Source organism: Falco peregrinus, chromosome 4 (genome assembly GCF_023634155.1).
Source record: "Falco peregrinus isolate bFalPer1 chromosome 4, bFalPer1.pri, whole genome shotgun sequence".
NCBI lineage: Eukaryota > Metazoa > Chordata > Aves > Falconiformes > Falconidae > Falco > Falco peregrinus.
The window spans coordinates 19,518,918-19,539,240 of record NC_073724.1 but is presented as its reverse complement, the minus strand read 5'-3'; the positions used below and the strand labels follow the sequence as shown (position 1 = coordinate 19,539,240).

Below are 20,323 nucleotides of genomic sequence, written 5' to 3'. Positions count from 1 at the left end.
TTTCAAGTATTTGAGTGTTCCAGCTTAGCAGGACAGAATTTGAGCAAGAGAGATTTGCCTCTCGACATTTGGTTCACAACTTCCTGTGAAGATTTTTTTAAGTATTTTCAGAAAAAGCTGTAAGTATAGGACAAGCTGCAGAGTAAAGATGTCTGAAGACTTGCTTTCCTTTACCCTTTCCTCTTCAACCGTTAGGTCCCTATACCTGTCAGTCTGCATCTGTGGAGGGTGAAGTTAGTGCTACCTCAGTTGCTTCTGGTCTTTCAGCATTTATAAGATAATTGCTGATGTCTTGTTTCTAGCTGCTAATTTTGACCTGTAGTTAATCAACAGCCTTGCTGCATTTCTTGCCCTGAGTTGTATTAGGATGCTGTTCTCCTTTCATTCTATGGTATCCTTAAGAAGTTCTGAGGGCATTAGCTGCTTGCTGCAGGCAGGCAGTCCAAAACAACAACCATTATGGTTTGGGGATTTATATTGCAAAATCAAAACATATCCTTGGGGGCTTTGCAAAGGGAAATTCTGCATCCTGTCTGGTGCCACTTCCTTTGGATTGCTTTCCTCATCCTGTCCCTTTAAAATGTTGAATATGTAGTTAGTAATGTCTTTAAGACTGAAATGGAACTTCTCAGTGTCTCATTTTTCTGTAACTCTTCTTTGTACTTTATATCTTAAGATTTGGGAAGGGAAGAACTCTACCTTCAATAGTATTTCAAATTGTGAAGCGATTCTTAGGATTTCTGCACCTTTTATTTGAAGTTGGGTTGCCATATTGAGGTATCAGAATAATAAAGGGAAGTTGGCATACATTAAATGTGTCAGTAGCTTGTTAAAAGGATGTCATGAGGTTACCAGTGGTTTTGGAATGGGGTTTTACAGGATGATATAGTTCATATCAAGTAAGAACAGTAATTGTCTTATGACTAATGCTGTATTTTACACTAGAAAATTCTTGAAATTGCTTGTTGGTCACGGAGGCGGCAGTTCTAGTTTTTCTCTTAGACTAGAGGCGAAAGTAATGGTAGCAGTTGCTTGATGCAATTAATGTCATCTATCAGAGTGATTACCAATGCCGTAATTTTTTTTAATATTTTTTTTTCTGGTCAAGAAGAACAGGGATGTTGAAGCATGGGTAAATGAATAAGCACTCTAAGATTTATCTGTACTGGGACAGACCAAGCTCAGTGAAGTGGCATAGAGAAAGATGAAGAATGGTCATCAGTGGTGCTCATCCTCAGGACAGTTGGGTTTTGCACGAGGTGACAAACCTGCTTAATGCAGTCAATGCAAATCTTCCTGGATCTGTCTGCCGTAGCATTTTAGCTCACATAGGAGTACATTCTGGTAACAAATGCCTCGGTCATCTGCGTTTACTGTGTTGTTCCACTTCACAACTTGCTAGTGTAAGCAGGGCTCAGACTCTTACTGAGAACAAGCATTGGAAAGGTCTACTTGGTTGTTAAATAAAAGCAATATCTAGCAGTAGATAGAGGTGCAGAGAAGCATGCTGAGGACTGGGAAACTAGAGATGTTCTTCCTGAAGAAAGCAGTTCCTCTCTGGCTTTGGTTATCCATACTTTCCAGTTAGTATTCTTTTTCTTTTTTTAAAGGAGTCAAATGGAGTTGAACTTTTTACCCAGGGTAAAATAAACAGCCTCAAATCCAGTGTGCAGCTGCAGTAGTTATAAAAATCTGTAGCTGAGGAAGGTTGGACAATTCCTTTTAAGTTTTATACTTTCTGCCATTTTGGAGGTCAATGGAATTGTTGTTTCTAAATTGCCCCAGGCGCTTGGCTAGTACTTGAGAGGGAGTGTCTTCAATTTTGGACAGAAAGGAATGTCATCTTTGCCAAACCATAGCATTGAATTTCCACCCTCGTCTCTCTAAAACCAGCACATTTTTCCATGGCAGCAACTCATCCATTCAGATTTGATGGGTATATCTACACCATACAGAAATTTCTCAGTAAACTTTAAAGAGATTTTCTGGAAGTAGTACAATTATGTTTACATCTTACCCTAAGGTAAAGATGTAAAACGTACCTTCTAGTTTTCGAGAGGTGGTTTGGTGTGCCTGTACTCTATCATACAGGCTTACCATTCCCCCACTCTGCTCCATTGTTAGGTTTTTTTTTTCCCTTAAGGGAAATGCAACTGGAACAAGCAGTCAAAAGCAGCCTTCGCAGAATGTGTATTTGCTCAGGTACCCTGAAGTGACTTCTAGCACCAACTATGCCTGTGCTTTCTCCCCATAATGGACTCAACATATTTGTGCATATCCAGTAACCTTAGTTTTCCAAAGTTTGAATTTTCTGTGGTTATTTATCTTTCATTGTCCTCCCTGGAAGCCCCATATCATTCAGCTCAATAGCTGATTTGTTAGAACGCTAGCAAAAAATGTATTTCTGGGTCAGTGGCTAAAAATAGCAAGAGTTTTTCCACAAAAACAAATTATTTCTATGTTAAGCTTTACACAGCAGCATTTAGTTAGATTTTGTATGCTTAAATACTGACGTGATACTGCCCAGGTAAACTGCCTGATAAGCAATTAAGACCTCTTCCACCCAAGGACATTGGGTTTTAAAGCATTTGGCTATCCTTATAATTATATATACACACACACACACACTCCTCAGCTTTTTGGGTTTTTTTTCCAGGTGGTTCTTTTTTTCATCACATGCTTCTTATGGTCTTTACTAAGCCATCAGTGTTGCCGCTTTGTTACCTCTATAATATATTTTTATAATCATTTAAATGCCATAAATAGCTCAGTAAGACCATTGACCTATTTGTTGGAGCAAGGTGATGTATTCTGTTTATGTGGGGAATCAGCTAATGTCACAGAATCACAGCTTGGCTGCGATTGAAAGGGACCTCTGGAGGTCATCTGATCCAAGCCCGCTGCTCAGACAGGGCCATGCAGAGCCAGTTGCCAGTGCTCAGTCACCCTCACAGTAAAAGAGCGTTTCCTGATGTTCAGATGAAACCTCCTGTGTTTCAGTTTGTGCCCTCTGCCTCTGGTTCTGTTGCTCGGCACCAGTGAAAAGAGCCTGGCTGCGTCCTCTTTGCACTCTCCCTTGAAGTATTTATACACGTTGATGAGATACCGTGCAAGCCTTCTCCAGGCTGAACAGTCCCAGCTTTCTCAGCCTTTTCTCATAGAAGAGATGCTCCAGTCCCTTCATCATCTTTATGGCGGTTCGTTGGACTCTCCGGTATGTCTGTGTGTCTCTTGTACTGGGGAACCCAGAACTGGACGCAGGACTCCAGGTGTGGCCTCACCAGTGCTGAGTAGAGGAGAAGGATCACCTCCCTCCACCTGCTGGCAATGCTTTGTCCGATGCAAGCCAGGATACCATTAGCTTTCTTTGCAGCAAGGGATGTTTATGGCTCATGTTCACCAGGTCCACCAGGACCCCCAGGTCAGCCCCCAGCACATACCAGTGCATGAGGTGATTGTTCTCCAGGTGCAGGACTTTGCAATTCTTGTTGAACTAACTGCCCTGCCTTAGTGTGTTATATTTTAATAGGCAAAGGTAGTTGCCAGCTGGAGTAACAGTTGCGTGTTGTGAGGCTTTGTAAATTCCGCATGCCATTCAGGAGCTTGGAGGAGCTGAAGAACCTCAGTTACTTCTTGTTGGAGGCTCAGCTGCTCTGTCTGCTAGTAAAATATGTCCTTTGCCGCAGCTTCAGAGAAAAAGAAAAAAAAATCCTGGAAATAGATCCAACATTTTCCTCTTCTAAGCATCTCTTATTTTCTGTCCAGATTATTTAACTGTCATAGAAAATTAGGCAGAGAATAGTAGATGATTGAAATAGATATAAATGCACTTCAGTGACATTGATGTTCTCAAATGCTTTCATTAGTAGCATACTATATCCTCCCCATCTTTTGTAGCTAATGGTCTATTGTGCTTTGTCGTGGGCGCTAATGTTCTTCAGAGAAGATGTGAATCCTGATTTTTGTGTGCACAAGCCCTCTTTTAATCTCATAAATACTGTGAACATAACTTCAGTCAGTAAAAGAGCCAGCTTCCTCCAGATCTTACAGATATTGTGAAAAGGATAGATGGCTTCACATGACTTTGGATTGGGGTGGCATTTTTGTCAGGGAAAGATATGGGACATCTTGTTTTCCATCTGCTTTTCAGAAATTTCATCAGAATAAAAAGGTCTTATGAAGTTTATTGAGAGAGTATTTTTCCTGTGGTTTGAAAAGCACTCCTCTATTTGACTTGTACCTGTAAGGAAATCTGGTCTTGTGCTCCAAGTGTTAGAACTTGAAAACCAGGAACTTCTGATAGTAATTATTGACTTGTAGATGATAAACAAAGTAACTTTCTGTTTTTCTGGGCATCTGCTATTTCACTGGGTATTTAAATCTTTCATTCTAAACACTTCATCCTTTAGCAGGGGAGGTTTAAAGGTGTTGTTCTGTCTTGAAGGCCATTGTTTCTACTTGTAGGGAGGCTACAGTTGTATGAAAACATTGACTATATAGGAGTGAGTGTATTACTTTAAATCAGTATATTGGATATGTTTGATTTTTAAAAAGCATCCTAGGTCAGGATTATGTCACAGTGACAGATTTGTTCATAAAAAACTATTTGAGTTGATTTCCTGCTCTCTTGTGTCTTTGGTGCAAGTGAAAAGAAAAGCTGAAGCATTTATTTTTTGAGAAGATACAGGTAAAGCACATGGTGGTATTTAATTTTTTTTTTAAAGTCTGATTTTACTTTTTTATGAAGTGGCTTGGCTTCTCTTGGCCTTGCTTTTTGTATTTCTTGAGGATTGCGTCTACCATGAAAGGAACTAAGTTAGTTCATCACGTACTAAATGCGTTCTTTGATTGGATGGATAGCAAAAGTCTGAAAACATCTTGCAGTTGTCCAGTTCAGAGATATGATCTGAGACTAGGTTAGCTTAATAGAGCTTGGCTTTCTGGATGTGTAGCTTCCATTCAGGTGGGGAGGCACTGGCTTGGTGGAATATTGCCCACTTACAGAAATGTCATTATGCTTAGTTATGGAAAATGTTCTTGATGCACTGAATGTATGTGTAATTTAATTCATGAATACATCATCTTCCTATCGTCTTAAATCAAATTAATTTTGTCAGTGTCCACAAGTACTGAAGCAGCGCAGACACTCCCAACAACAGCTTCCACTTCATACCTGCAGTTGAACGATGGATTTTCTTTTCCATTTACTTGGTTTGGAAACAGTGGTGTCATTCTGTGTGATTCACTCCAAGATCAGGTTCCTAATAGGGAGTATTATACTGTGAAAGAAGCAAAGTAATTATCTTAATTCTTACATGCTAGCAAACCAAGTGTCCAGTGAGAACCAGTTACAGACTGTCTGCACAACCTGTGTTTTATAGCTTCATATATTATCTATTACAGAGCTAGCGTGTCAGTCAGTTGTTCCCAGAGCAGTCTCTGGAATTGTTATCCAGGGCATTCAATCACTGAAGTCTGAAGTGCATTGCTGTGTATCCTGAGGAGGGGAGGGCTAAATATGCCTCTAATGCCAATGATGTACCAAGTTTTGGGTTACTCAAGCAAAAGTTTCTCTTCAGATGCGCAGAGTGAAAAATCACAGGTGCTCATTATGGCCAGGAGTATCTGACGTGTTCTTGCTAGGCAAGCTCTTACTATTGGGATAAAAACGGAAAAGAATTACTGAGGATATGTGATTTTACAGAACAGCAGGATTGATGGAAGTGTTGCAGTAATCTCCTAACAGTCAGTTCCATTGCGCATGGGATTACAAATGAAGCAATCTTTCATCAGCACAGCTTCCTCCTGCTGTGTGATTCTCATATGCCCAATTTAATTGAAAAATTCATTTTCCTGACTAGTGCTACCTAGGCGGGGTTCCAGTCCTTTCACTGTTCTGCTTCCTTCTATTAGATCATGCACATGAAAAACGGCATAAAAGCCATCAGAATAGGTCATATCCCAGTTAATGGATGTATTTGTTAAATTTAATAAATGCATTTCTTTAGACTATTCGGACAACCCAGGATGCAGTTGGCCTATGAAGTGCTAAAACTGCCTTTAATAAATAGTCAAAATATTTTTTGTTTGGAGCAGATGCTGCATAATTCAGTTTTGCTTAATTCTGATTTAAACTATTAAAAGTGAGTCACATAAAAAATGCTCTCTTTTGACCAAGAGAATGAGGTGCAACAAATTATGTTTGTGGATTTTTATGGGTTATTTAGTGATTCCCAAGCTGCCTCCAAGTTCAGTACACATCAGAAATTGTTGTGGGATTCATACTTGGACCTTTAGAAGCATTTATAAAAAACAATGGGTAACTGGCTTACTTCAGATGTTAGAAAGTGGTACGAGTTCTAGGTTCTACTGCAGTTTTGAGTTTTACTGTGTACTGTAAAATCGGCAAATAAATCTGATCATTGTATCATTAAATAAGACCAATAAATAACTTATAAATAAATAAAGTACATAATTATTTCAGAAAATAAAAGTAAAAATCCATAGCAGTTTTTCATATAAATGTTTTTTTACAGGACACTTTCACTTACAAGCCTTATAACCTGCTTATTTAGGATGGAAATGTACTTGGCTTTTTCTGCTTCACAGAAGACAGAGGGAATAATGAATGCTGATTCATCTGGCAGAATTGTCAGTGACGATTGAGGGAGGCTGTTTATTTGTTTTAATTTAGGCTCTTCAACCTATTTTGAAGCACTTAATGATATGTTAATTTGGAATTAATTGTGGAGTTAAATTTAAACCTGGGGAATTTGTCACAGTGCCTCGTGGATCAGGATGATGACATGCAAGGGATGTTCTTGGTTATGGTATAGACTCCCCAAGCATTTTTTAATGTTGCCTGGTCTGCCTGCCATCCTCTTACCTGGAGAGGAACTTTCCACATGCTGAAGCTGAGAGATGCCGATCTTGAAAACATTGGGCTCAGTGTACAAAAAGCCTGTGTTTCATCCAGTATTTTTACCCAAAAGAGTGCCGTAACATGGCAGTAGGAATTTTCTGCATTCTAATCCAGAGCTTTTGAGGCTGTGAATGTTTAATTATTTATCTGAGACAATATTATTACTTTAACCAAATTGAATTGGGGTGGGGGAGCGGGGGTGTGAGAAGAAGGGAAGGAGACCACAGAAATGGGCAAAAGGGCATTAAGTTGTGTAAGGGGAGAGCAAGGTCTTTCATTTCTATTTAATAACTTTTTCAGAGATAACATAAGCTTCTGGGTTTGGACTTAGTTCATCCCACGAACTTCCTTTAATACTACTTTGAACTGAGGGGGCAATGCAGTCATTAATCAGATGACTGGCTGTTAAATATTAAATACATTATAAATGTACACATATCTATAGCCAAATATTGATATTTTAGTTAATAACTGATCTGTGTAGCTGTCAGGTAGCTAAGCATCTGTAGTAACTATAATATTCTTTCACTTAAGGTAAAAAGTGTCTTAGCAGCCTTCATACAAAATCAGACAAAATTCCAAGACCTTGAGTTCATAGTGGGCTGTAAAAATGGGAGAGTGGAAATTCTTATGAACATTTGTTCAAAGCTCTCTGCAATTGCATAGCTATGTACAAAACTAAATGTGCATTGAAGTCCATCACTAACGAAAAAGCCACTTAAATCATATTTAAAGTAATCATTACATGGTAATAAATGCTTTCCTGAATTGGATCTTCCAAGCTTTCCATGCTTTGAACACTGTTCACTACCAGAAGACTTGTCATAACATGATGTACTTGCAAAAGGACAAATGTTCTCTGTAGAAGTTAAACATCTCTGAGGTTTTTTTCAATTTAAGAGAAATACTCTGCCAGGAAAATCTTAACTGAAACATTATTACATGTACCTTGCTTAGAAGTGGAGACTCACTTGAATTGTTTTTATGATGTGATTTGGGACACATTGAAATCCACACAGCTGAAAAAGAGGCAGCATGAAATGATAAAGTTGTGATTTTTTTTAAATAATTAGAAGCATGTTCTTTTTAGTATGGTTCTAAATATTGTAGCTATTCTTAAGTTCAGAGGTGTATTTCTTCTGAAGTTGGGTTCTTAGGCAAGAAGGTATTGTCTAAGGCTATGGGATGGTTATTCTCTTACTAACTTTTTCTTAGGTCATCTGGTTCATAACACCTTAAATGTTCATTTTCTGAGAACTTGAAAAAGAAAGTCTTTTCACCTTATTGAGCAAGATTTCCATACACACAAGACATTTCTGAAATCTGAAAGACTACTGTTGCTACTTACTCTTGCCCTAGTGGTGATGTCTCTAAAGGACAGAAAATAAGAACTATAAAGTACTCTTTTCCCTGGTTCTTGTGCTTTCATTCTCAGTTTAACCCTGTGAGACACATTGCACTGTAAAAGTTTCCAGATAAGGAGCCCTGTGGTGTGATTTCACAGACTGACCACAAGAGAAGAAAGCTTAAAGCTGGTGGGCAGGTCACATTTCTCTGTCAGTATGGATCTGAGCACTGCAGGTTGGGCTCATTACCAGTATTGCACAGTAATGATTGAGCATATTGCTTTTCTGTCATCATCTTCAAAGCATACAGGCAACAAAGCCACTCTTACACCTTCCAGTAGGCAGGTCGCTTTCAATAAAGTTCTCATCAGAGTTGCTCTCTAAATTGTATTTGACTTGACTATACAAATGAATTAGTTCAACACTAAATACCACATAATTGTGTTTTGCAGCTTGATAATGTTGTAATTTTGACACCTAGTAGTATGTAACTTTATAATCTTATAATGCTTTATTCAGCAAAACCCCTTAGAATGATAATATGTTTGAAATTCAATGGAGTTAACTCTTTGTGGTAAGGCACAGACCTCAGCGTGATTAAATTTAAGCATCTATTTGAAATGTCCTCCGACTTGGACAGAGTCTGTAAGTATTTGCTGGCATATTCTCTTTCACCTCAGAAGAGGAACTCCTGCTTGATGCAGTAAGTTACATGTATGGAACCCACAGGATATAAAAGTGACTTAGCGACCTTTCTGATTCTGTAAAATTTGCATTCATTGCAGGTACAGAAAGCCCTTTGAACCATAGGGTTTAGCTCTCTAAAAGCCTCACTTGTGCTACTAAGACTTTGTATTTTGAAGTTCCCTACTTAAACACTTACTTACAACACGTCTCAGTAGAAGTGACTTGTGGGTTAATGAAGTAACTTTCTGAATGTGAAATACATCTGTACATTTGCATCAAGTTTGTGGAGGTGCTGCTAGCATAACTGTGGGTTACAAGTTACTGGCAGTTTATGTAAGACCTCTTACATAAATGCAGATGTACAGGTAAATGATGTTTTGGTTTTGTTTTAAAGTATTCACCAAGGCAAAGCCTTTAAGGAGGTCCTGTTTTCATATTTACTAGTTTGGGGGAGTTTTCATTCATACAGCTGACAAGATGCAGGCATTCAAATTCAGTTAAAATCTGGTTGCATTCTGCCAGTGCAGCTCCTCCAGGCACACGCTTGTGTTGAATGTTACGAACTGTGACATACTGAATTAGGCCATAAAGTAGGCATGCAACTGAAAGCTGCATCTAAACGTGTTACTTGTTATCACATGCACCGTAATAAATGATTGTGCAAATGTTCTTGGTGAATCCTAATTGTGACATACAGTATTGGTGTGATTTAAACTGTCTTCAAACTGGTATAAGATATTATGTGCGCAGATGCAAATGAAGCCATCACTGTGACTCACACACTCTTAGTTTCTGCCATTAAGAAGAATAGGGAGGTTGCTGACACTTTAATTTTGTCATTTTGAAAGCACATACTCAAAAGCAAGAGTAATTTTGGGAAAAACACATGTTCAGACTTGAATGGTCACTGATAAGATGATGAATATGGGACGATAAGAATCTGCATTTGTACCAACTTATTTGAGCTGGTTCCCAAACCTGTCTTTGTTGAATCAATATATATTCTATAATGTAGATTTTGTTTTACAAAGGAAGTTTGGTGTTGGGTCAAAACTATGGCATGTAATTTGGTGGTGTCTTAATTAGTATTTAGAAGAGGTGGTTTGGGTACATTTTGTTTCTAATCTGGCTCAAGACCTTAAATAGCTTTTTAGAACTTCCGAAATTACAATTGTCAATTTTAAGCAGCTTTTCAAGTTATTTCAAAAGTCTTGCACATAATAGTGATTGCAGAGCTTTTCATCTAGTAGATGGGCTCTTTGAAAAGAAAATACAACAAACAAATGTTAGAATTACTTTTGGAAATTTTACATAATGAACTAAATAAAAATGATGGTTTGAAAGATAACTAAGGCTTTGCTGGCCTTCCAGGGCAGCAAGTGGAGCTGTTCCACATGAAATTACTGTCATTATAGCTATGCCAGTTAAAGGCTAGGGTAAGTATGCCCCAGAGTCCAACATGGGAAACAATGTTGTGGGCCAATAAGAAGTAGATAAAGTTACAAAATAGCTTGAGTGTTGCCACTCTTGAGTCCATCATCTCTGTTGGGATTTGTCACAGTATGTACGGTGCTCTTTGCAAAGCTGTGCCAGTACAAGTGTGGTCCAGGGCCATTGTGGATGAATGGCTTCTAACAATCCAGTGTCCACCAGAAGATTTTGTAATAAATTTTATTTCTTTTCCTCTGTTCCTCCTTTGCTTTTGGCGCCATATGTCTCTTCATGGGATAAGAGAATGGGCTTGAAAGGAGGTTGTAGTGGTATTACCCTTATATCTAGTTCCCCAACGATAGTTTCATTTCAGTTTTTCTAGATGCTGTTGTGAAGTAGTAATGACCCATGGGCAAATGCCTTCAGTGAGTCCAAGAATGAGTGAAACTTGCTTAGGGATGATGATAAGTCTGAGGAGCTTTTTATTGAAGTACCAGACGTGAGCCTGCCTCTCGTCCTGAGAAAGAAGGGATTTGTGTCCCTGAAGGAAAAGCGGCAATTGTGTGCCCTCACACCAGATCCAGAGCTGCTGGGAGGTTTGAGGTCCCAGCTGAGCGTGGTTTGTTCCCAAGGTCATGTCTGCTTTTGAGCACATGTTCTTGGAGGGACAGAAAGTTTTGACATCCTTCTTATTCTTCTCAGTGGCAGGTCTTAGCAGCACACTACAAGAAGATAATGAGCTGAGCAATAAAAAGTTTATTATGGGAAGACTGTCATGGAGTTTTTGTCCTGTTGGTTTGATAGGAGATGAAATTTTGAAGAGCAGCCTAGAATCTCTGTTTTCAGCACCTAATAATGAAGATATTCACCACACAAAGAATACCTGTGAAACAGTCTTGAATGCACATCCTAGTCTTGAGCTGTGTCTGCACTCCCAGCTTTTTTAGGGAATTGTCTTTGCAGGGTGGGGGAATTGAGTTGGCAATGGTGGAAAAGGGAGGGAACGCTGTATCAATGGGCAACAGTGAGGCTGTATGGCTTTCCATTAGTGTAACTGATGGTTCAAGTAGCCATCAATACTCAGAACAAAATCAACACCAAAAAATTGATCTTGGACTTTGCCAGCTAGTGTCGATAACTGGAAATCCTAGGGCAAACTTTTTTAGCAGGTCAGAGATTGAAACAATTGTTTGCAAATCATTTACTCAATGCAGACACAGCTGCCTCAGTCCGATGGACTCCAGCACAGTTCCTAAGCCAGGCACTTCTAATTTCTCACTGTCATTCAGTGTCTGATTCATCATGTCAGATGGGCTTGATTGATTTTGGCCATTGTTTCTCTGCTTGTAAAATGGATGTGATCATAATCTCTTGGTTGTAATATCTGTCTGCCTTGCTTGAGCTATTGTGTGGGTTAGTTAATGTCCGTGCTGTGCAGCGCAGCTGAATGAGAAACAATGGAGCCTGCAAGCGCTGGCGACGACGTGCTCCCAGTTGGGTAGCGTTGAGAGAGAGACTTTGTGTATATGTCCCTCCCAGCCTCTAGGGAGTTGGATTAATTACGATATCATGATGGGAGTTGGGTGCCCCTCTCTGTCAGCCTGGCAGGCCCAGCCGTGCCTGCACCGTGGCCTCCTGCTGAGCACTGTGCCAGCCCTGGTGCCGCTCCTCCGCTGCTGGAGCTCAGGTCTTTCTCCCTCTGTTCCTTCCCCTCCATACACCATTTTTCCCTTTCTGAGGGCAGGAGCTGTCTGCAGGTAACAGAGTGCATTGGCAGCAGGGAATGGACAGGAGTTGCGGAGGATTGGCACCACGCAGAGGAAAGGGGCGACTGGGGCACAGCACCCCCAGCGCCGCTCCCCGCTGCATGGCTGCAGCTCTCTGCCGCTGTCCCACACAGTCCTCTGGGGACAGGGAGGTCAGCAGGAGCGAGAGGAGCTGCACCCCAAACCCCCTTCTGATTCCTGGGTCCAAAAGGCTTGCAGGCAGCAAGATGTTTGGTGGTAGCATAAATATGCACTTTCCTGTAGCGTGTGATGACTTGGTATTACAACGTGCTGACCTGGTATCACTCGTCGCTCTTGGCAAGGCACCTGGACACCAGGCTTCTCACTCAGACCCCTAATATCCAGTTCCTTTTTTGTAAAATCTCTTTGTCCCTAGCTAATGAAAAGTAACGTCTGTCATGTGGCTAGAATGTGTGCTCAGAACATTGAGGTGCTTCACCTTTCTCTTCTCTAATACAAGGAGACACTTGAATTTGATAAAGGATTAGTGTAAGTGCAGTGGGGAGACAAAAATTGGACTTGCCTTTCATGCTGAAAATTGAGTAGGTACCTTACAAAATAATATTGGTTTCAATAAAACAAAGAGAAAAACAATTCAGTGTTATACTTCCTATACTGTCCTAGTAAGTCATTCTAATGAAAAAATTAAATCACAGAATGAAATTTTGTATACACATTAGGCTTACTATCTACTAAAGCAAGGGTTGTTTAAACAGGAGAATTTGTTTTGAAACATCATTTTACAAGATTCAGGCCCCGTGTTTGCCTAGTGCTGAGGTTGCAACTTTGTTTCGTTTTGGTGTTCTGAATTTTGTGTAGTATTAGGGTGGCAGAGAGTTGTGTCAAATGTCTCAAGGTGGTCTTTAAGCAGAGTCCTACTGCATCATCACTGGTCACAGCACTGACACAGTGCCAGCTGTAATGTGTATGAATCGGTGAGGATTCTCACCGAGAGCTGCTGCATGGTGGCAGTGTACGTCTGTGGTGGTACGGCACAGTATAAGGTTGGGAAGGAAATAACATTCAAAAGATTTTACTGAGGGCTCTGAAGCTCTGCTGTGTATAGAAATTGAGATGCCTTTTCTCACTGATGATACCGGGAAATAAGTGAGCCCCTATGGAGTGACATGAAGAGTCTAGCAGTAGAATGGTGATTCCTGACCCTGAATTGCTACAGGGGTCAGATGTGGATGTGAAGCAGTGACAGTCAGGGGGTCATTAACCAAGTGGAGAGAAGCCAGCCTTAATAAAAGCTTTTGTATTATCAGCTGTCACGTGTTGTGTGCTTATGTGTGCAAGCGCTTGCACTCTAGTAATGTAACTTTTACAGTCTTTAATTCCGAACTATTTAGCTCTGCTTACTAATTACATTGGAGTATTATTAGCAGTTTTTTATCTTCTTCATTGAGATTGCTTGCTTGCTTGAATGTGCTCTTTTGCACCATGTTCCCTCAAAGTACTTGCAAATCATGTGTTGCTCCTACAGAAAAAAAAATGGCAGTGATCAGGAGTAGATTAACTTTGATGTGAGAAGGGAGCTGGAATAATCAAGCACACGCAAAATCTCCAAGTTTATTTTTAACACTGAGTTGGACAGTCTGTCCTATACACCTGATGGAGCTGAAAAGTGCTTTGATTGTTCTCGCCTTGCTTCAAGTAAAAAAACAAAAAAACCAACCCCCCCCCCCCCCCAAAAAAAAAAAAAAACCACCAAAACCCAACCTAGATAATACAGCACAGTTTTAGGTCCTGGTTGCTTGTAAAATAATTTGCCTACAGATGTCTATTACTACTTAAGATTTTAAGCAAAGAACTACTTTGGTGTTTTGGTGAAGTTATATAGGTTAAAAGAGTGAATATTTCTTCAGATTCATTGTGTTACAGTAAGCCAAATTTAATACAGTAACTGCTGTGGTGATTTAGGAGCTGTGATGAGCTTTGATAGCAAGCATTTACGAGGAAGGGGAAATAACGAAGACATTCCTTCCTGTGGGCCTCTTGCCTGTTGACTTATGGCAACGTGTTGAGTTGAAGGGAATTGATTTGTGCTTCCTTTAAAAGTGGCGGGGAAGAGTCCAGGGAGTTGTAAAGTGCAGACCTGTGATCTCTTTGTGGTGGAAATGTGGGTAGGAAACAGTATTGAACAAGTCTGGTTGACGTTTCAAGCCTGATTTAGCTGCAGTACTTATCACAGAGTTCTGACTATTCCGAGCCTTTATATTTTTGTCATAAGAAAACAGAATCTCGTAATAGAGCATTATTACTTTAAGAGTGTTGGAAACAGGTTCTCAGAAATGCAGGCTCTTTGAGATAATCTCTGTGTTGAAATTTCCTTGCAGATGAATTACTTCAGAAAGAGCAAAACTATTCTGACGATGTTTTGGCCAACATGATCAGCGAACCCAGAATCAGCTATGGAAATGATGCTCTTATGCCTTCATTGACGGAAACTAAGACCACAGTTGAACTTCTTCCAGTGGATGGAGAGTTCAGCCTAGATGACCTTCAGCCATGGCATCCCTTTGGTGTTGATTCTGTTCCAGCCAATACTGAAAATGAAGGTATGTACACTAGGGGGAGAAACCGCAGAATATTCTGAGTTCAGCTTTGTGGTTTCTCTTCGCTTTGTTCCCTGAAAATTGACATCTTTCTGATACAAGCAGGATAGAGGTTCTCAAATGTAAGTTTAGAACTGCTCTGCTGTGTCAGCTGTGTCTCTTTGGAACAGAAAATCCTGGCTAAAATTTGGAATACACAGTAAATTTTAGTGTTGAGGTTACTTTCCTTTAAAAACAAATCAAACTAGATTCCAGCAAATTATGAGTGGCAGTCTTACGAAATACGTAACTGTGAGCTAAGGGAGACAGTAAGTTGTTAGATTTGTGCCATGATGAAAGGAGTGTTTTAGTTAAGAAAAATTTTTATATTTACTGGCATGAAAATTATTACAGATCCAGCACAATCCTAGCATGAGAGTTGATTGTATTCCTCCATACACACTGGTTGTCTGAAATGTACTGCGGAAATGTTCCTGCATACTCGGCAATGCAAATGGCTAGTGGAAACTTTTCCTGAGGAGTATTTTATGTTGCTCATGGACTAATTTATTGAAGTAACTGTATACTACTTTAATAATTTATGTATAACCTGGAACTGGTAGTTTACTTAGGTGCCAGAGCAAATTAATCAGAAACCTGAGGGACTTCAATCATGTTATTTAAGTTCCTCCTGTTGTTTTTGGTTTTCTCTATCAGTTCAACTCCACTGTCATTACTGCTGAGTTAATCACATTAGTGAAAGTCTGTTACTGCAAAGCTACGGTAGATTCACAGAGGCTGGAGCTATAAATGTCTTTTTTCAGGAAAATTTGTGATTTGCAGCTAAACTGCGCAGACATTAACATCCTCCAGAAGTCTTTTGAAACCACTGACTTAGGCTGTACCTGCTCTCAGAATGAGTTTTGAGACCAGCCTTATGCAGTTAGTCTCACTCCAGCACAGTGTGGTGACTGTGAGCAACTGAGTGCTTGGGGGATGTCCATGGGTCTGCCAGGCCTGGGGTGTTGGTGCCAGGTGAAAGCAGAATGATTTGTGATCAGAGGGGTCATCCCCAGGAGTCAGAGAAGGCTAAGATCAGGGGAAGGAAAAGATCTGAGCAAAGGTCAGCAGATCAGCGAGGCAGAAGTGTGCCAGATTTGAGGGGGGCAGGAGAGGCTGGTCCGGAGTGGGGCTAAAATCAAATGGCCGGGGAGTCAGCACTGCAAGTAGGGACCAAGTGGAAGCACAGGGAGAGCTGGAGCAAACTCAACGGACTAGCTGGCAGCAAGAGCCAGAGGACAGGACGTGGTGACAAGACTCCAGATGTGTCTGGAGGGCACTTGCAGCCAAGTGACTTTTGGAGTGGCAGGGAGCAGCTGGCTGGGTTGCATCAGGTGCTGGAGAGCAGTACTGAGGCTGGCCGGGCGGGCAGGCTGCACTTAGTTCCCTGGGGGTGAGCTGCAGCTCACCGTAGCGCGGTCAAGGCTGTCTGCCAGGAGCAGGCCACAGCCCAGCTGGTGGTGTCTGTCCTGCAGGAATTTTCCAGTACAGCTCTCGCTGCACTTCTTCCCGTAGCTGAGGCATACAGGACATGAATTTCTATACCCACTGTTGGCTTTCATGAAACTTGGGGGGAATTAATTACTTTTGAAGTCTGTCCCCTAGCTTTCAAAATGTACTGATTGCAGTCACCAAGTTCAGAAGTTATTAGGTATACAGGTGCACCCAGACATACCCACAATTTAATCACACAAGCCTTTTTTTCCTTCGGAAACCTGGCTAAGCCCAGAATTTAACAAAGAAAGGTACATACTTCAATGTGACACTGCATTGCCATGGCCAAATGTATTGAGCATTGTTCTCCTTTAAAATATATGACGGCAACTAAGAAACAGAAACTCTCCTGCCTTGAATATCATACTGTTTAATTATGAATCCTGTGTATTTTAATGCTCTACATGCTTTGTTGCAGCACTTATTAATGTTTACTGTGGGAACATCTTTTTAACTTTCATGCCTTCAAGTTTTTGGTGTTTAGGGATTATTTTTTTTTCTATCAGGATTGTATTTGTCATGAAGTTACTGCGGCAAACAATTCTGTTAGGCCAACCATTATTAGCATTTAAGTTTGCACAGTTAGAAATAGAAATTACTTGATGACTTAAACCTCTTCAAGTCCTTCTTGTTTCCACTTACACTTCTCTGTCATCTACCCAAACCACAATGTTGTTAACGTGATCACGCCTGCAATACCTTCTTTCCCTCCTCTAGATACCCTCTCTGTACCTTTGCCCATAGTATCAAAGGGAAATTTCACAGCCTCATCCTTTTAATTTGTGTTTGTCTCCCACCTCTTTGTTCCAAAAACCCAGGACTAACTGTGCTATTTGTTCTCACTCCCCATGCCTGTTTTCTTCTGTGGCTGTGATCTAATCCCAGGCTTTGTCTAAGTTGCTTCCAAAAAAGTGTGTCTGTCTTGCTATAATATGCTTTGGAAGTAGCAAGAACAACAACTGACACAATTTTCTCCTTCTCTTTTTTCCTCTCCCTTTCCACTGAAGGTTTTCTTTTTGTTTTAAATAGCCTGTTTTGCACACCATACGTTCCCCTTTTGCGGGGAGCTTTTTGTATTTTATGCGGTACTAAGTAAGTCATTGCTGTTTCTTAACAAAAAAACATTGATCAAAAAAGGTGTAAGTTCAAAAATCATGTGCTAGAGAAACCTCAAATACTGAGAGTGACTAACCGTTGCAGTATTGGTGATGGTCAGCATCTCTTGCTGCTGGGAGGTGCTGAACGTGCCAGCAGAAGTCAGGGAACTGAACATCTCAGCTCCCATTTACTTGGGTGAGGGCTGAGGATACTCAGCACCGTTGAGAAAATCACAGCCTGTTCCGTGTGAATGGCCTGGTGTCTGGGAAATCTGCTGAGTGAGTAGTCCAGCAGGTCTAACAGAGACTACCTGAGGAGTTTCAGATGGCATGCAAGTTACGAGTTCACTTGTTGATAGTGGTTTGGTCTAGTTCGAAAGCTGAAGTCAACTTTTCTGAAACTTGCTGAACACAAATCCAGAGTGGTAACAGCTCGGCATATGCAGGTGAGTTTCTAGGTAGAGTGAGAGTCTTGACTTCCTCACTGCAAAGAACTGTTGCGCTGTATAAGCGATAGTTTTCTCCAGTCCTGAGCAGCCACACCGGGTAAATAATTTACCTCATTGCAAATTTACACTACTGTCAAACCAAATTTCTAATGGAACCATTGACGTCTGAGAGGCAACTGAACAGATCCTGGAGCTGGCTGGGTTGGGACCTGGGATCCCACCCCTTCTGGCATAATCACAGCGAGGGGACTTGTTTTTAATTAACCATTCGGGGAACACTTAAACCAAAATGTGATTGTGGAAAAAGTAGAAGGAAATGCAGCCGTTAAGTCTTAGTTTCAAAGTATCCATTATTCTGCATACAAGCAATGAAGTTAAAATACTACAAAAAATACCTTAAATTTGTTATTAGTTCCCATGCCTGTTTTCTTCCATGGCCATGGTCTAATACCAGGTTTCACCCAGAGATATTAGTGATGTGTTAGATTGGTGCATTTCTATATACTCGCAAGGTTTCATAACTCCATTTCAGATTCTCCCAATCTAAACTGCATGTTTAGGTAAAAGGATCGGGTTTATGCAAACAGTTTATTTTACTAACATTTATTTTTCTGATGGATGAGTGAGAAAGTCTAAAAATAAAAAGACCTTGAAAGTCTAGTTTGGCTTCTTGTTGTTTCCCTGAGGTAGTTTCCCTGTAAATATCCACAGAAATGAATCCAAACACCAGGTAATACACTACACAACTTGCATGACTGAACGTATGTCTGGCGAATTGTGATACTAATTAGGTTAACAAAAAATGCTGTCTAAGGACACTGCAGGAGGCACCACCAAACTGTCAGGAAATTGTATTTTAACAATGAAAAACACACCTTCAGAGGTGGGGGCAAAACCCCAACAGCTGTGAAGCTTTGACACTGCCAAGGTCCCTGGGCATTTTGCCAGTGCCTAACTGGGTTTAGTGTTCTACCCTTTGTATTTTACCATGTAGTTACCGTTAGCCTTAGTGACAAAGTATTGATCTAAAGTGAGATTTTTGTGAATGTTCTGTGTTAGACTTGGCCAGTTATTCCCTTCCACACTGTTCTTGGGAGGTGAGCATCACGTAGCTCTCCTCACCTGCTGATTTGTACCAGCTTTTGAGCTTTTTGATTCACCTTTCTTTTATTTCTGAAAAGAGAAGTAGCCACATTCCCTCATGCTCTTCTGAGATGTGTTAGCGTTAGATACAAGGTGCAGTGTATAGTCTGTATGAAGCTGGAGTTGTCAGTGTAAGCAGATACCTACCAACTGAGTTTCATGAGGCTATTTGGAAAATAAATTTTCAGTCTTAATTCTGTGTACTTCCATGCACACGGAGGTGTGTTCAAGCGAAGTATGATTCTGCAGTATCAAAATGAATGCAGTTTTTATGATAATACACAGTATGTCTTAAAGAGTTTTGATTATTGATAAATGCTGTAATAGGTTTAAACATCTCCCCTCAATATCAGCTCTTGTGGGGTGGGGTGGTCCAGTGGGGCAGGCAGTGAAGAAACCCACAGACAAGATTTTCAGAGATAAGTGCTGTTTGTGCATACATCGATACCAGGGTAAGAGTAAGCAGGTTTTAAAACGCAACTGAAATTCAAAAGGTGGCAGCTCAGGGCTGTCCAGAAAGCAGCCTTTCTTGTATCACGCTGCCTGGGACGTGCTGTGCTTAGGCACATGCAATCACAATCTGCTTTGGAAAACCGTGGGCTCTGAACTCTTGCTTCCAGTATTTGGCCTGCTACTGGTTTGTGACCTTGAGCAGGTCATTTCACTTTCATGTCAGTTGGCAAACAGCACTGGCACGTTTTGGTTTTCCCCTCCCTGTACAGTGCTTCCAAAACCAGAGGTGACAAGAAAAAATATTCATTATTAATACTTTCACCTAACCCCACAAATACGGCATTACCCTGAGGTCAGGTCCATGCTACTATACAACAGAAACTTCCTCCATCCTTTTTTCCCTTCACAACCTGCTCTCTCAGTTCTCCATAGCTGTGGGCATGTAGGATTACCGAGCAAGAGGGAAATAAAACCCCTCAGGCTTCTAGGGAGGATTCAGGGACCAGGACAACGGGGGAGGGTCCTGCAGGAGCAGTTTGAGTAATGTTGGTCCTTGTTTTTTTCTTCTCTTCAGTCCTTCCCACTAAGAATTACTGCTGACCTACCTGAGGGTTGGTGCTGACGATATTGGAAAACCTAGCAGAAGACGTAAATAGGAAAATATTCAAAACTGCAGCTTTTAGTTAACGATGGAAATTGGGTTTTGTATAGTGCTATGTAAGGAAAGCAATTACATGGTCTGCTAGTGCCATTGTGAACTGCTGTGAAGGAAAGCGGTTTGATGCCTTGTCTCTGCAGCACCAGACCAGCAAGCTCTGAAAATTTTTCCCTGCTGGAAACACAAGCAAGTCAGATGTGCCGATGCACTTCTAGTCTGCGGCTACTATAAAGCTGACTTACTGGTATTCTTGTAGAGG

The 20,323-nt window shown here is 40.7% G+C and overlaps 1 protein-coding gene across 2 annotated transcripts in view; it reads left to right on the top strand.

Annotated features, from left to right (window-relative positions):
* The window catches only part of APP (amyloid beta precursor protein), a 229,123-nt gene that overhangs the window by 184,121 nt on the left and 24,679 nt on the right, over positions 1 to 20,323 (top strand). For both annotated transcript variants that reach the window (XM_055801199.1, XM_055801198.1), the window contains one exon: positions 14,513 to 14,734. In XM_055801199.1, the coding sequence (XP_055657174.1) occupies positions 14,513 to 14,734 (222 nt within the window). The remainder of the gene's footprint in view (positions 1 to 14,512; positions 14,735 to 20,323) is intronic.